Source organism: Sceloporus occidentalis, unplaced genomic scaffold (assembly GCF_023333645.1).
Source record: "Sceloporus occidentalis isolate IW3139 unplaced genomic scaffold, rSceOcc1.0.p SCAF_167, whole genome shotgun sequence".
Taxonomy (NCBI): domain Eukaryota; kingdom Metazoa; phylum Chordata; class Lepidosauria; order Squamata; family Phrynosomatidae; genus Sceloporus; species Sceloporus occidentalis.
Genome location: NW_028317147.1, coordinates 1,119,650 through 1,136,100, shown reverse-complemented (window position 1 = coordinate 1,136,100; position 16,451 = coordinate 1,119,650). Strand labels below are relative to the sequence as shown.

The window sequence follows — 16,451 nt, the reverse complement described above, 5'->3', positions numbered from 1 at the left end:
TGTTTTTATTTCCTTGTATTTTCCAACCTGTCCCCCAGTTATGCACATCTGCCCCCAGGCTTGCCACACCAATATGGCACTGTGGCCCAAGATATGCCTTTTAACCCTCTATATGCCACTGTGCCCCATGGTATGCCTTTTGACCCCCTATGTGCCACTCTGCCTCCAGAAATGCCTTATACCCCTATATCCCATTCTGGCATTTAGGGGGTTAAAATGCATATTATGGGGCAGAGTGGCATATAGGGAGGTATAAGGCATTTCAGGAGGCAGAGTGCTCTATTAAATGCCCCTTTAACGCCACTCTGCCTCCTGAAATTCCTTATACCTCCCTATATGCCACTCTGCCCCATAATATGCCTTTTAACCCCCTAAGTGCCAGAGTGGCATATAGGGGTATAAGGCATTCCAGAAATGCCCTATGCCCCCATTTAACACACACACACACTTACCGGTGCTTCCAATTTCCAGCTCTATTGCCGGGGCAGCGGGTTTACGTCTCCTTCCACTGCAGCCGGAAGGAGGTGGAGTTGGCAGCTGGGGTTTGTCTGCGTCCGTCGCGGATACCTTCCCCGGCTGTCAGAGATCAGAGTTCCCCGCACCGGTGCGGGGAACTCTGATCTCTGACAGTCGGGGAAGGTATCCGCGACGGACGCAGACAACCCCCGCTGCTAGCCACACCTCCTTCCGGCTGCAGCGGACGTTGTCTACGCGCATGGCGTAGACGTCAACCCGCTGCCCCGGCAATACAGCAGGAAGCACTGGTAAGTGGGGGGGGGAGACAGGAGGATACTATCACAAAACTTTGTGATAGTCATTTTTTTGCATTTGTTTTGTCACACACATTTTACTTCAGGTATGAATTAAAAGGTTCTCGTATATGTCACTATCACAAAACACCCCAATATGTGTTCGGCAACATCTCCTGAGTACAGCGATACCTCACATGAATGATTTTGCATGGCTGTTTGGGGGCAAAAGTGCCACATTTGGGACATGCGCATTTTTCAGTGTTGAACTTTGGCATTTGGGGATCCACTGCCCATGACCTATTTGGTACATCTTTAAGCCGGGCCATTTCAGTGTGCCCAACAAAACCATATATTTTTGAAAACTAGACACACCAGGGTATTTTAAATGCTGGTATTTTAACTCTTTGCATGCACACATTTTACCACCAGAATTTTTTCAAAGTTTGCAGTAGTATTCTTTTGTGTGTATTTTTCCCCCACACACCTATGTTATGTATGAATTTACAGCTCCTGGTATATGCCGCTCTCACACAACACCCCAATATGTGTTCAGCAACATCTCCTGAGTACAGTGATACACCATATGCATGGGTTTGTCATTTTTGGGGAGAACTAAAAGGCCACATTTGGTACGTGTGCATTTTTCTAATTGGAAATTAGATGTGTGGCCATCCTTCCCACCTGTGTTAATTGGGACCTTGTTGAATCCGGCCAATTCAATTTACCCCATCAAATCATACATTTTTTAAAAGTAGACACCCCATGGGCATTTAATATGCCAGTATTTTAACTCTTTCCATGCGAGAATTGTTTTAAGCTAATGTGCTAATTTTAGGACTTGCTCACAAAAATATATTTTTTATATATATATTTTAGTGACATCAGTGGGAAATTATTTTTACATTTTACTGGTTTTTTTACTATTTTTTTCTAATTATTATTAATTTTATTTTATTTTTACTAATCACACTGTGATTAGAAAGCTGGGCTCCATTGACTTGCATGGTTGAATGCAGTACCTGTATTCAACCTGCAAGTGGAGCCAGAGTTCTCTAGAGGGTCTGGAGACCGTCTAGCGAACTTTTTCACCTTTATTGTTTTTTTTCCCGGGCCGCCGCCATCTTGCGGATGGCGAAGATCACCGGCAGCTGCGGCTGTGACCGCTCTCCGGAGCAGTCACAGTCCATCCAAAGGTTAGTGTTTGGTGTGGCTGGATGCCTCCTGATCGAGGCATTCCAGCGACACCATTTAAGTTTAGGAGGTGATCGGTTGTTGACGCCCCGGGGAGGGGCCAGACATGGCCCCTGGTGCCGATCGTGGTGTTGCTGAATGCCTCGAGGTCGAGGCATTATAGCAACGCCGTTTGGGTGCAGAAAGCGAACGTAGATCGCTTTCTGCACCCGTTTAAAGACGTGCCGGTTCTGGCACCTCATTTGTCATAATCGACTTGTTTTTCCGTGCCGTGCCAGAACCGGCAATTGTCATTAAGGGGTTAAAGATGCATCAATGATAGATACTGTCAGTTTACAAATACGTTGTTTAGTTTGTGCCTGTATACTGTATGATATTTATGAATATTAACCTTAACTAACTTTTCTTGCTTGAATCGCAGTAAATTTTTATACTTCAGCACCTCTTTCTGAATAGTGTCTTTGGCCATCTGTACAGTAAGCATGACTGAGTGGGTAGTTTCACAATCTACAATCTGTTTCTTAATCACTGTCAGCTGTTGACTCACTTTCTCCACTACTAAATCCATTAGGTCCCGCAAACATTTGTTTAACATGGCAATCCATTTACGACAAAATACTCAATTATTATGCCCAATAGCTGGCACTTTTTTATACAAAACCCATCCGAAAATAGTCCATGTAAATCTATGTCAGTTTCCTTATTTTTCGACCTTAGTATCTCCAAATAACTATCTGCAATTGTACTGTTGAAGGCCTGTGTTAATGGCCACATAAACGTATGTGCTTTTTACACAGTCCATATAAGCAGTGGCTCTAATAAGGAAATCCTCCATACAGCATTGCCCCTTCTAATTAGTAATACAGTATGAGGATATTAATCAGATAGAAGCAACACTCATAAGGGCAGTTAAGTCCCATTATATTGACTTATAATTATCTTCTGGAATTACACCACAAATGTCTTCATCTTACACTATACTGATATTGGACAAAGATGAAGTGAGCCCACAGGGTTTTCCCATTGTGGCAGCTAGGGGCAGTCTTATAGAACCAATAGCCAAATGACTAGACTATTATTTTAAAGATCCAGTCCTTACTGTAGTTTGCCAACATGTCTGGATCTACTACATAAATTGTCACAATTATTGCCTTTACCTAATTTCTATCATAGACCACAGAGAGGGGATTGATGCAAGGAGGGAGGTGTTACAACATTCTTAGGTCCCCAATAGAATTATTTTGGAGTTACTTGGGTTGATATTAACCTCTAGCCTGCTTCATTTTGAGAAACAATTTTAAATGCAAAAATCAGGAACTTCAATGAGTGTAGCCATGGCATCAATATTCACCAATGCTTATATGTTTATATATGAGAGAACTCATATTTTTACTCTCCATTATGTGTATGACTTATGTAGTACATACGTGTTCTTCTAGCAGAGTCTTCCACGAAAAGTGAAGAGATGTCTTCATCAACTCCAGCTTCATTCCTTGCAATGCATGTGTAAGCTCCAGTGTCTTCATAGCGTACATTGCTAATATGAACTTCACTCCCATTGGCTGGAAAGAAAACAAAAATGTAAGGCTTAAATAAATGTATCGACTCCTTGGATGCTCATGTGTTTTATTTGCCTAACACATTGCAATAACGCAAATAAAATGTACTGATTGCACAACCCGTTAATTTGCGAAAGCAAAGACAAGCACTCGTGGGAGTTTAAAAATATAAATAAATGTATTCACAGCCAAAATCAGAGTGGCAATAAAATCTGGAATTGAAAAACTAGTGAGAAAAGGGGGGATAGATAGCAAGAAAAGGGGGAGAGATAGCTAGTTAGAAGCGGGGGATAGTAATTATTGAAATAAATAGTGAGAATGAGTGAGAATGGATGATTTAGTGTGGATGATTTGCTTCAATGATTTGTGAGAATGCATTTATGAATATATGTATAATGAATGAGTGAAAGAATAAATGATTGTGTGAATGAAAGTGTGAATTAGTGAGTGACTGTATAAGTGTTTGTGTGTATCATAGATGTATATTTGATTTGTGGAAAGGCAAATGTCAGAACTAGACATTTATACTATCGCAGGGTTGTGATCAAGACATTTATACGCAAAAAAAAAGCAATAGGGTAATCCATAGAGTAGTCAAAAAAACAGTTGAAGGATCAAGGCTGGCAGCAAAAGTTCAGTAACGTGGTCACAGTCCAAAATCAGGGGCACAGGCAAAAAGAGTAATCCAAAGGGTAGCCAAGGGTCAAAACCAGTAATCCAAATAGAGCTGTAATTCAACTGTATAAGGGAGTAGGGAACAAACAGGGAACACATCTTAACTAGCAAGCATTGTGTGAAGGGGTTGCACGGTTTATACTATCTTTAATCAGAGACTCCTCCCCTGCACACCTGGACTCCTCCCCTCCGTATGGCAAGGATAGGCGTGATGACTTTACCCCTTCTCCCTCTGATTAGCCACTCCTTCCTGCTTCCACCCTCCCCCAGAGTAGCCACGCCCCCTCATCACCAGGAATGCATGCGCTCTTGGCAAATGTGGCGCATTTCTAAATCGAGGCCGGGGATGCGGAATGGGAAATCTGCCCCCCGAGATGAAGACCCACTCGGTGCGGTAGGTGGAAGTCCCTGATCCTGACAGCAAAGATGGCGCAAGCAGGGTGTTTGAGCCTTGGGGACCAAGATGGCACAGGCAGGGTGTTTATTGGACAAAGATGGCACAGGGTGGACTGTTTGGGGACAAAGATGTCTTACGCTGGGCTGTTTGGGGACAAAGGTGGCTCACACTTGGCTGTTTGGGGACATAGTTGACTCAGGCTGGGCTGTTTTGGGATAAAGATGGCAAGTCCTATGTGTGTAATTTGGGTGCTGGTCAGGTTCTATGTGGGCAATGTGGATGCCAGGGCTGGCCTTTGGGATGTGCAACCTGTGATCTATTTAGGGTTTTTTGTCTATACCTTTTAATGCTTAGTTTTTATGTGAATTCCACTTGATCTATAAAGCTGGGTGTCTGCTATGCTATATTTCCGTACATTATTTATGTATACCTGCAAATACTGGGTTTGTATGTGTTATTCAGTTGCTCAATACATGCAGTGCTCTTTCAATGTGTTGTTTATTTGATCTATACCTGAACTACAGTGACGAAGGAACCTTCCCCTGATCTGCGTCAGTGTGGCATTTTTTTTTTGGTGTGGGAGCGGAGGGAGTGATTGCATGCTAGGGAGCATGGAGGGTGGCCCAAGGAAATGCTTGCCTAAGGTCCAATTATTGTCAGCAGGGTCTAATATATATATATATATATATATATATATATATATATATATATATATATATATATATATATATAGTGTCGGCAGGGTCTAATATTAATAAATAGTCTGGTAGCAGGGTCTAACATGAAGTACATATTATGCAATTAAAAATGCATATCTAACGCAGATATATATAGTGTATATGTAGCATCTTATAATTGCCCCCCTACTTTGGTTCCTGTCCCCCATGTACCCCCTAAATATGAAAGCTGGAGACGCCACTGAAAGATCAGGGTTACTTGGCCTACAGCCATACCATCTTGAATATGCCTGATCTTGTCTGTTCTTGGAAGCTAAGCAGGGTTTGGCCTAGTTGGATGAGAGACCATCTGCCCTTCCCATCTCTGTTACCACAGTTACCCACCAGCCAGCACATTTCAGGATATTCATTTCCTACTTGCCCTTGAGTTTTGTTCCAGCTGCCAAGTACGTTCCAGACGTACTTGACCTAGCTTCGTCTGACTTCCCTCCTAGCTCCTGTTACCTTGTATCTGTACCCTGACTTTATTGATCTCTGTACTCCTGACTTACATATTTTGGATCAAGAGTACCTTGCTTTTGCCTTAATAAAGAGTCTTTATATTTTACATTTTCTGTCTGTCCGGTTCCTGGTCCTTTACATTACAGAAGGGCCATGAATCCAGAGGGTACAGGCAGCTCCCCGGATTCCAAAAATTTCTAGATTGGACCAGGCCGACCAGCATATGGGCCAGTTTGTGTTCCAGATCTCGAGACACTCCTTATTTGCACTGTGCATCTGGCTCCACCACTTCAACAGCCTGTGGTTCAGGCTGCTACTGTTGCTGCTCCTGCTCTGGTTGTTGCATCTGAGCCTCCTACTACCAGAAGTATGACTGGGTCTGCCCCGCTTCCCCACCTCTTTTGGGGGTGACCCAGGGTTTCTCAACAAGGTTGGGATTTACATGCAAATAATACCCCAAGCCGTTTTCCAACTGACAGAAGCAAAGCGGGCTTCATATTATCCTTATTGTCAGACCTTGGCATGGCCTAATTCACTTTGGGAAACACAGAAAGAAGATTACCTTTAATTTGTTGCCTCCTTTAAAAGGTTATTTGATGTCCCTGCTCACTCCACCTCTGCTGCCAAGTAGCTCATGTCAATCTGGCAGGGTAGGGGATCTGTCTATGACTATGCCATTGAATTCTGTGTTTCAAATCTCCGTTTATTCATGGTATGCATATAAAAAACATCACAGATCATACATGCATAGAAATGAGCAGTGTCTCTCCTGACAATACAGTAAGACATTGGTTCATCAGACAAAGCCTTATTCTGTAAGCATACCAGAGTCTGAAAGACTCCAAAAGAAATAAGAAATCTCAGTATCTGAGACGGAGAGTATGCCATTACATTGCCATCGAGCAAAGAGCACATCGAGGCAGGCGTCACACAAAAATAACAAACTAATAACATAAATAAGAGATACTCCAGGATGTCTGTGTTAGTGTAGTGTGAAAAAGTAACTGACCGATTGTCAGTAAAAGCATGTAAGTAAGTCAACTCATGGAGCGTCAAGCAGGGCGCAGAGGGACCTTACGTCTGGCCCAACCCCACCCCGCCACCCGGGGAACACATGCCTAGAAAGTGAGGAGAAGCTACCAGCATGTTCCAGGGGAGCCACTTGAGAGTGTTTTTATATTCCTGACCTTTGGAGGAGGCCACTATGTCTTCCAATTGCGCAATGCAATTTACTCTAGACACCCAAGCACTGATAGGGGGGGGCCCGCTGTTTTCCAAAACCTAGGGATAATTGCTTTTGCCGCCTGAATGAGATGAATCGTTAACGACTTCCTGTAAGTACCGAGTGGAGACTGAACATGGTGTAATAGTAATGCATCCGGGGACGCTAAGAAACTAGGCTCCGCGATCTCTCTAATCACTCTGACCACTGTTTGCCAGAAAGAGTGGATATCTGTGCAGTCCCACCATAAATGAAGATAAGAGCCCTCCACTAACCCACACCTCAACACATTGGGATGAAATTGTGCAGTTCAGCGGGTACATTGTACCAACGAGAGAGCAGTTTATAGGAGCACTCCTGTACTCTAGTGGAAACCGAACCTTTGTGAACGAGGCCAATAATCTTGTCCTAGTCGGACTCTGTGAAGGAAGATTGTAGATCACTCTCCCATAAACTAAGAAAGAACGGTTTTGTAGTCCCTTGGGCATCCAGCAGGAGAGCGTACAGCCTAGAGAGGAGGTGAGCAGGCTCAGATTTCACTATACACAATTGTTCAAAGTTAGCCAGGGCCTGGCTTAGGTGTGGATTCGGCAACAATGTATTCAGATAGTGTTTTAGTTGGTGATACAGAAAAGTCAGTCGAAAAGATTGGGAGTCTTGGGGAACGAGATCCCCCAGGGGTCTAAAGGTGTCACCCTGTAGAACCTGGCAAATCCTGAGGCTTTTCGAGTGCTTGGGCACTAGTGATTTTAAGAGATCAGTATTGATATGTAAAGTTAATTTAGGATTGTGTGTAAGGGGAAACAACAGGCCCGGGATCGAGGTCAAAGTCTGTTTGGTGGCTAAACGACGAAGAACTTTGAGTGTCGGAGATATGGTGGGGTGGACAAGTGAAAGGGGTTTATCGTAGCGGGTTGGTAACCAAGGGGCTGCCGAAACATGACACCCGAGGAATGAGCCCTCTAGAGAAATCCACTGCTTAGGTGCCCCTATTGACCACTCGACCACCCTACGCAGGTGAGAAGCCACCCAGTAGCTCTCAAGACTGGGTAGGCCCAGTCCGCCCTTGGTTTTGTGTCTGATAAGATGCTTATAGGAGAGTCTCGGAGCTCGATCACCCCAAATGTATTTCATGAAAATTCTACGACAGGAGTTGAAGTAAGACCGAGGCAAAAAGATCGGCAGCGATTGGAAAAGGTACAGGAATATAGGGAGGATATTCATCTTCAGGACCCCTATACGGCCAAACTATGAGATATGGGGGACCGTCCAGCAGCGCAAATCGCCTGCCACGGATTGCAACATAGTGTCATAGTTAAGGGAAGCAATTTGGGAGAGGTCTGCAGGAATCCACAGACCTAAATATTTGATCGCTGTCTCTTGCCATCAAAATGGGAAGACTCTAGTTATCGTGGCCCGCATAGTGTCCGTGATATTAACCCCCAGAATCTCCAACTTTTGCATGTTTATTTTAAAATTGGATAATTCACCAAAGGCAGACAATTCCTTGGCGATGTATTTAAGGAGTGGAGATGGTTCCTGGTTATGCATAATAAATCATCTGCATAGATAGCCAATTTATGTGTAATGTTGGAGACCTCACACCCAATTATGTCCTTATTACACCGAATCGCATGTGCAAGGGGCTCCATCGCCAGGATAAATAAGAGTGGGGACAACGGGCATCCCTGTCTCGTGCCATTTACAAGCGGGAATTGTTGCGATAGGACCCCATTAACCCTGATCTGGGCAGAAAGGGTAGAATACTGGGCTTTCACTTGATTCAGGAAATTGCCTGTAATCCCAATAGTCTCCAGGACTCTAAACAGAAAAGGCCAGGCCACCCTGTCGAACGCCTTTTTTCGGCATCCATAGAGCCATAGGAAGCTTATGGTCCTGAGCATACACTAATAGATTGAGGATCCTAATTGTGTTGTCCCTGGCCTCTCTCCCAGGGATGAAGCCAACCTGATCTTTGTGTATCAATGAGGGGATGTATGCCTGAAGGCGCATGGCCATGACCTTTGCTAACAACTTGATGTCCGTGTTGATCAGGGAGATCAGGCGGTAGCTCGGGCATTGTTCCGGGTCTTTGCCTGGTTTGGGGATGACTAAGATGTAAACCAGATTAGATTGTGGGGCTAATGGGGCATTGGATTCCAGGGAATTAAACAGGTTCACCAGTTGGGGGCCTAATAAAGAAGCAAAGCATTTGTAATAGCATACGGTGAAGCCATCAGGGCCCGGGGATTTACCATTAGGAGTCATCTTTAAAGCTGCCGCCACTTCCTCCTCTGAAACTGGCGCATTTAGGGATTCCCTGGCCCCAGCAGGAAGGCGTTATGGCAAATGTTTAGCTAGGTACGAATCTATGGAAGCAAGATATGAAGGGTTAGTGCGCGCCAAGGAGGGTAAACTGTATAGGGACTTATAGTAAGAAAGGAAGCACTCAGCAATCTTGTTGGATTCATAATGAGTGGACCCTTTATGGTCCTTGATTTTAGAAATAAAAGTGGAAGCCCTTTTAGCTCTAAGTGCCCTCGCCAGTAGTTTTCCGGGTTTGTCACCCAGTTCATAAAAAAGTGTCCTGGTCAACAAAAAATTGCGCTTTGTCGTGGCATCTAAGAGGGAGGCAAGCTGTTCCCGAAGGGCTTGCAATTGCTGAAGTGTACCTGGATCTAACGTGGTCTTGTGGGATTGTTCCAAACGGTGAATCTGAGTCGTCAAGTGCCCTCTGATGACCGCCTTATGGGCTTCCCAGACCACAGGAAATGGCATTGAGTCCGAGGTATTGTCTACAAAGTAATTACGGATATGCAATGATAAGTCTGACAAAAAGGTAGGTGTTATTCAGAATATTCTCATTAAGTCTCCAGGACCATGGCCGCGGAGGAGAACAGGTAAGTTTTAATGCAAAATGTACCAGGGCGTGGTCACTGAGCGATTGGATACCTATCGTGGAGGTGTGGAGTTGCAGCAGATGTTGATGCAAGAGGAATAGAGCGTCAATTCTAGTGTACCTATCATGAAGGTGAGAATAGAAAGTGTAGTCTCGCGTTGTGGGGTGTTGTGCTCTCCAGACGTCTATTAGCTGGTTTAAATGTAGCCACTTTTTTAACTATCCTGATTTTAGAAAAGGGTATGTGAGAATATCGCGCTGAGGAGTCCCTAACTGGATCAAGCATCATGTTGAGGTCCCCCCCAAAGATAGTGACGCCGTCTCGGAAATCACTCAACTTGGATAACATAGAACTAAGGAAAGAAGGCTGGTTACTATTAGGCACTTAGACATTGCCAAGTGTGACTTTCTGATTGCCTATGTAGCCTTTCAGAAAGATAGCCCTACCCTCAGAGTCCCTCCAGATCTCCAGAAGGCAAAAGGGTAATGATTTGTGTAGGAGAACGGCAACTCCTTTGGTTTTAGAAACAGAAGAGCTGGAAAGATAGGCATGCGTGTAGTGTTTGTCCGTGAGTTTAAATTCTTTGGACAATTTAAAATGTGTTTCTTGCAAGAATGCTATGTGTGTTTTATGAGACTTCAAAATGTGTAGTAATTTGGACCTTTGTTGAGGCTTGTTCAGCCCTCTGACGTTCAGAGAGGTGACGCAAATCAGATCAGGCGTCATTGAGAGGACATCTGGATGAACTCATAACAGGCAAGACAATCCCAGAGTATCTGAGAACAGTACAAATTAACAAAAAAAGAAAAACCATGAGTAGAGTCTTGTACACATAAACCAAACACAATTAAAGACTCTGGATGCCAAGGCATCAAATAATGAGCCATTGACCTCAGGAGAGGCCAGAAACTGCTGCTTCACTCCTCTGCAGGAGTGGAGCAGGAAGGCTCTGGGGGAGGATAAACAATCCAAACAACCTATTCGGAAATGTTTACAGGATTGACAAACAACGTGGAGATGAAATGTGGAGCTAAGAATGAGTAAGGAAGGCCCTTGCACCCCACCCATGCACAATAAAGCAGGGATAATGCCCTAACGCCGCATATACATCCCCCAGCATCCGGCAGGAAAGAAAAAACAAGTAAGTGGGTTCAGAACGGTTCGCACGAAGGAACCCGCCAAGCCATCAAGGTAGAAGGCGGTTGTACGCCACAGGTCGGCAATGGAGAGGTCGGCAGTCCTACATCAGGGGAGGGTGAGCCCATCGACGTTCTCGTCTTATCCGGGGGCGTAGACCCCAAGGAGCGGCGACCCAGATGAAAGGGTGTTGAAAGGGGTGAAATGGCACGTATGTCCCGCCGTGATAAACCGCTGATGTAAGAACTATGATGTGTCCGGCCATGCACAACAATAGAATCAGAAGGAAATCTAAAAACGAATACCGAACTAAAACAAATCGAAACTTCACATGTAAGGATATGCATGGAGGCCAACTTAAGCTTGTGCTTCGAAATCAGAAGGTTGTCGGTCTACTCCAGAACACTGGGCAAGTTCAAGTGCGCATGTCGTCAACCTGGCGATGCCTCTTTCGTCGTTGCGGCCTCGGGGACCAATCACCAGAGGAGTCGGCTATGTGAGACGGCGCCAGAAAGGTGGCTTCCCAATCATCTACCCTGCAATTAGGAAGGCCCAAAGCCTCAACGAAGTACTGCACATCTCCCGGGTGTCGGATCACATAAGAATCTGAGCCACGCCGCACAATAAGCGCAAACGGAAAGCCCCACTGGTATGGGATATTGGCTTCATGGAGGGCCTGGGTAACTGGTCGTAGAAAGCTGTCACGGACTGGGTCCAAACAGATGACTAAAAGACCCAGCACGCCCAAAGATTGTGTGCAGGAGTTACGGTGCAGTAGTGGAGTTGAACAGGGCCTGGTTGCAGGGCGACCACACTCACCCAGGTGTTGAGTATCTAGGGATGTGCAGCCAAACACCAGTGCCCTGATATAGCAGTCCAGAACAAAGTCAAATCCTGCAGGTACCCTGGAACAGGCATGAGACATCACACAAGACTCATATGCAGGATGCTGCAGGCTGGGAGTATGGAAGCTAAGCAGAGAAATATAGCAGACACATAAGCAAAGGACAGGGAGACCAGGCACGAAACATAACCAGATAAGACATACATGTTACAGGGCACGACAGTGAACCAGACAAGGAATAAACATTACTAGACAAGATATACATGATACAGGGCACAACAAAGGACAGGGAACTAGGCAAGGAACACAGGGGAAGGAGTGAGGAGCCGGAATCCTAGGACGCTTCTCCTTTAAGCAAGGATAGGCCATATTAACTAGGACAAAGGGAGAGGAGAGAGGAACCAGAATCCTCAGATGATACAAGGAAGAAGGGCAAAGGTACATAAGAGACAAACAAACATGAATACAGAAACTAGCCTAAGACTGTTTGATAACAATTGGAGATTCCGTCACATCATATGGCCATAGTATGCTTAGCCCACCACTACGCCAAAGTACTCCAATGACGGTGGGTCCTAACGCTAATCCCTGCTGACAGAGGTACGAAACAAACTAAACATGTAAACCAAACACATAGCACTGAGACATACCTTTAGACTGCAGACTGAGACAAACAGAACACACGGGAGGGACACACCTTATAAAGGATACAAAGCAAAAGCAAAGAGCTGAAGCAGAAGCAAGGAATGGGAGATCAGAACAGAGCAAAAGGAAATCCAGGAATGGATTCAAGCAAAACAGGGAAACTGAAACAAGACAGATATGCAGCTCCGCAGCCTGGGCAGAACGTGACAAAAGTGCAGAGCCCGCAGCGTCGCAGGGGAGAGATCCTGGAATATAGTGAGATCGTAGGTGTCCCACCTGAGCGTTGTGGCACCCCTGGCGTGTCGGATAATCTCTTCCTTCAAGGGGTAGTTCCGTAGACAGCAAACTACATCCCTCGGCGGAGCTGTTCTCACCAGTTTCTGACGCAGGGCTCTGTGGGCTCTATCGAAGTCTATAGCGGTGTCCATCAGCCGCTGTAGTAGTTTGTTAAAGATCTCCTGCAGAGTCGGTATAAGATCCGCATGAGGTATGGATTCCGGGAGGCCCAGAATCCTTAGATTGTTTCGTCTGCCCCTATTGTCGAGATCTTCAAGTTTTCTGGATAGGTGATTTATAGTGGACGATTGCTCCCTTAGCTGAATGGAGAGAGCTTCCACAGATTGGCAGATTTTCGGTTGCTCGTCCTCCAGGACAGCCACGCGGTCACCAATACGGCGGATATCCGCCTGAATAGCAGAGAGACTCGAGCGAATACTGTGCATGGCGCGCTCAATAATAGCAGATATGTCCTCTCTCGTAGGCAAGGAGTCCAGTTTCTTCCGCCATGCATGTCCCGATGGACCCGGATCAGGATCAGCCGAGACCGGTGGGATGTCTCCCGTTGCATCACTACCAGGGCTAGCCGGAGCGCAGGTGGGTCTAGGAAAGGATTCGCGGGAGTCCTGGTCCGAAGATGTCTGGAAGAACGCGCAGACTGAGGTGAGAGTCTTTTCTTTCGAACCCGCAGGTTTAGGGGTTGCAGGAATCTTGTTGTGTTTGCCCATTTTGGCAACTTGCAGCAGTACTGAAGCTTGTTTTCGGGCAGGGTGCTCAGGAGCTCAATGCTCACACATCCATGCTGGTTGGAGTCCGGCCACGCCCCCTGCCATTGAATTCTGAACCAGGCTATTTAACAGCTCATTTAAAGGCTCATTCCCTCCTTGTTTTGTTCCAGCTACCAAGCGTGTTCCTGAGTATCCTGTATGTCCTGTGTATGTCCTGGCTCTTTACCTGGCATCTGTACTCCTGACTCCGGCTCTTCTGATAACCCAATTTGGTTCCTGACTCTGGCTTGTTTTTTAGATTACGTCATGCTGTTACCCGAAACAGTGGCTCTAATCAATTTCATGACCCCATGTTATCACCTATCTCCTAACCGCACACTTACTATGGCTACCTAGACCTATTGATAAGCAGTAACAATTTAACAGACTGGAAAGGAAGAGGAATAATCCAGCAGATCCAAAAAGATAAGAGAGAAATACACAATGTATGTTTAATATATGTATTGTTTGATATGCATATACAACTAAATTGGTTTATTTAGTGTAAATAACTGAAAATCCATTGTAAATGGTCAATTATTATTATTATTATTATTATCTTTTATTTATATAGCGCCAACAGTTTACGCAGCGCTTAATACAATACATAAATTCACGGGGAATGACAACACGTGAATTGACACACGACAAACCGATACATTTGGTGGAGAGATCTAGACCTATTGATAAGCAGTAAGAATTTAAATTCTGATTATTTTTCTAATTTATATGAATGTACTTATTATATATATTAGATACTATGCATTCGGCTTTGTATGAATTGTAACTTTCACTAAATTAGCATATTTCATCCATTCGTATGAATCCCCGAAAACGAAGCCAGACCACCTTCTCTGCCTACCGCTTCTCCATCTCGCAGCTCTGCTTTCATGCCTCTTCTTGTTCTTCATATTCATGTTCTTCTCTCTTTTCTCTCTTATTTCTTCCTTCTGGCAAACTTCTTCCAACATGGCAGAGCATCCATTGATGTCCTCTCCCCAGATTGGATGGTCAGGGTAGAGGACGTCACCAGAATCTCGCCATTTTGCCCTGTGTAAACTTCCACCCAAATGGCAGCGCTTCTGGTGACATTCTCTCTGCTGATTGGAGAATCTGGGAGAGAACATCACCAGAAAGTCTGCCATTTTGCTCTACGATCATCTCATGTGAACTTCTGTAAAAAATGGCAGAGCTTCTGGTGACATCTTCTCCTCTCCCAATCCCCCAATTAGAGGAGAGGATGTCAACGGAAGCTCTATCATTTTGGCAGAACTTCGCCAGGAGCATATGTCCATGGAGAAGAGAGGAGAAAAGATCAAGATGATACAGAGCAAGAATATGCGAGACACACAAGCAAAGCTGTGAAACATGGAAGTGGAAGTGGTCAGCATTGAAGGTAGGGGGACATTCAGAGAGCATGAGAGAGAGTGAACAAAAATAAGAGTGTGAAAGACTGATAGAGTGTGCGAGAGTTAGCGAAAGTAAATGCAGGTGTTGGACACCAAATTTGGTTCCTGAAATTACAATAGGGATGAATTTCCTCTGAAAACTGAAAAATGTGCCTGAATCATTTTTGACTCATTTGCTCATGTTACTGTATACTGTATTTACAGTATGTATGTGTTTACATGTATTCATATAATGTGTGTGTATGATTGTGGCTAGATTTTTACCAATTTGGAACTGCAAAAATGTACATTTTACTAAAAGCTGAGTTTCATTTCTTATACTCATTAATAATTTTAGGGGCATTAATATGGGAGACTCTAGCAGCTGAACAAGAAATGAACTGGATACAATTAGCACTCTGCTTTTACAGCATTGTAATTACCTGCCAGTCACCGTTAAATCACTTGCAAGTTTAAAAGGTCCCTTAAGGTTGAGGCAAAGGAAGATAGAACTATACATATCACATAATAGGAAAGACTCTACATTATAAATTTAACAACTAACAGGCTGGATTCTATTGCCTGAAATATATGTACCACATTACTTTCATCTCCAGGTTACCCATAAAACATTTTGAGAGAAAAAAACAGTGATTCATTTGATAGACTTGACAGAATATAGCTCTTAGACAAGACTTTAGTCATTCACACTCTTGTTACAATATATTAAATATCTGTATAACATATACTGTGTAGTTTGTGCACATTGGACAAACTCTCAGACTTAGAAAAAAGATTAAAGATGAAAAGTTAGATACTGGAGTACTGGAGTAAGAAACAATTGGAGAATATTTATGACATCACTCTGAAAATCTGAGCCTATTTCTACTACCCATCGCTTTTATGTAAAATAAAACACTATTAGAAAAGTAGAAAATAAAGAAAACATTTCTTGCTTGTGGGCATTTTAGTTGTACTAGTGCCAGTCACAAAGATTGTTGACCCAAAGCCCTGGACCAATACCCTGGGCCACCACTACCAGTGGAGATCTGCCCACATGGCAGCTGTACAAAATATAGCCACTAGGACTGTCAGTCATACAGATTGAACAATGGCCACTTGTCCACATATCAGTAGTTAAATCAAGTTATTTCTGCAACTGTTTGCTTGTTATATCAACTACATGATTATGCAATCATGGGATAACTGTCCTACTAATAAAATACTCACTTTAGTATCCAAACAGATGACAAAAGATTACAATGATATCTATAATCCACTGGCATAACTACAAGAGCCCACTGGTGCGGGGAGACAAGAAAGCATCGTGGTCACATGACGTCACATGACCCTGCGGTGAAACCAATGCTGCTCCGGGCAGAAAGCTGCAGGAGCGGTGACAGGTAAGCGGGGGAGGAAGGTGGGATATATGTATTTGTGTATATATATATATATATATATATATATATATATATATATATACACACACTGGTCACTTCATTAAGTACACCTGTTCAACT

General features: G+C 44.1%; 1 protein-coding gene across 1 annotated transcript in view; it reads right to left on the bottom strand.

Moving 5' to 3' along the window:
• The window catches only part of LOC149279408 (follistatin-related protein 5-like), a 283,960-nt gene that overhangs the window by 39,169 nt on the left and 228,340 nt on the right, over positions 1 to 16,451 (bottom strand). The window contains exon 11 of the mRNA XM_089501225.1: positions 3,371 to 3,505. Coding sequence (XP_089357351.1) covers positions 3,371 to 3,505 — 135 coding nt within the window. The remainder of the gene's footprint in view (positions 1 to 3,370; positions 3,506 to 16,451) is intronic.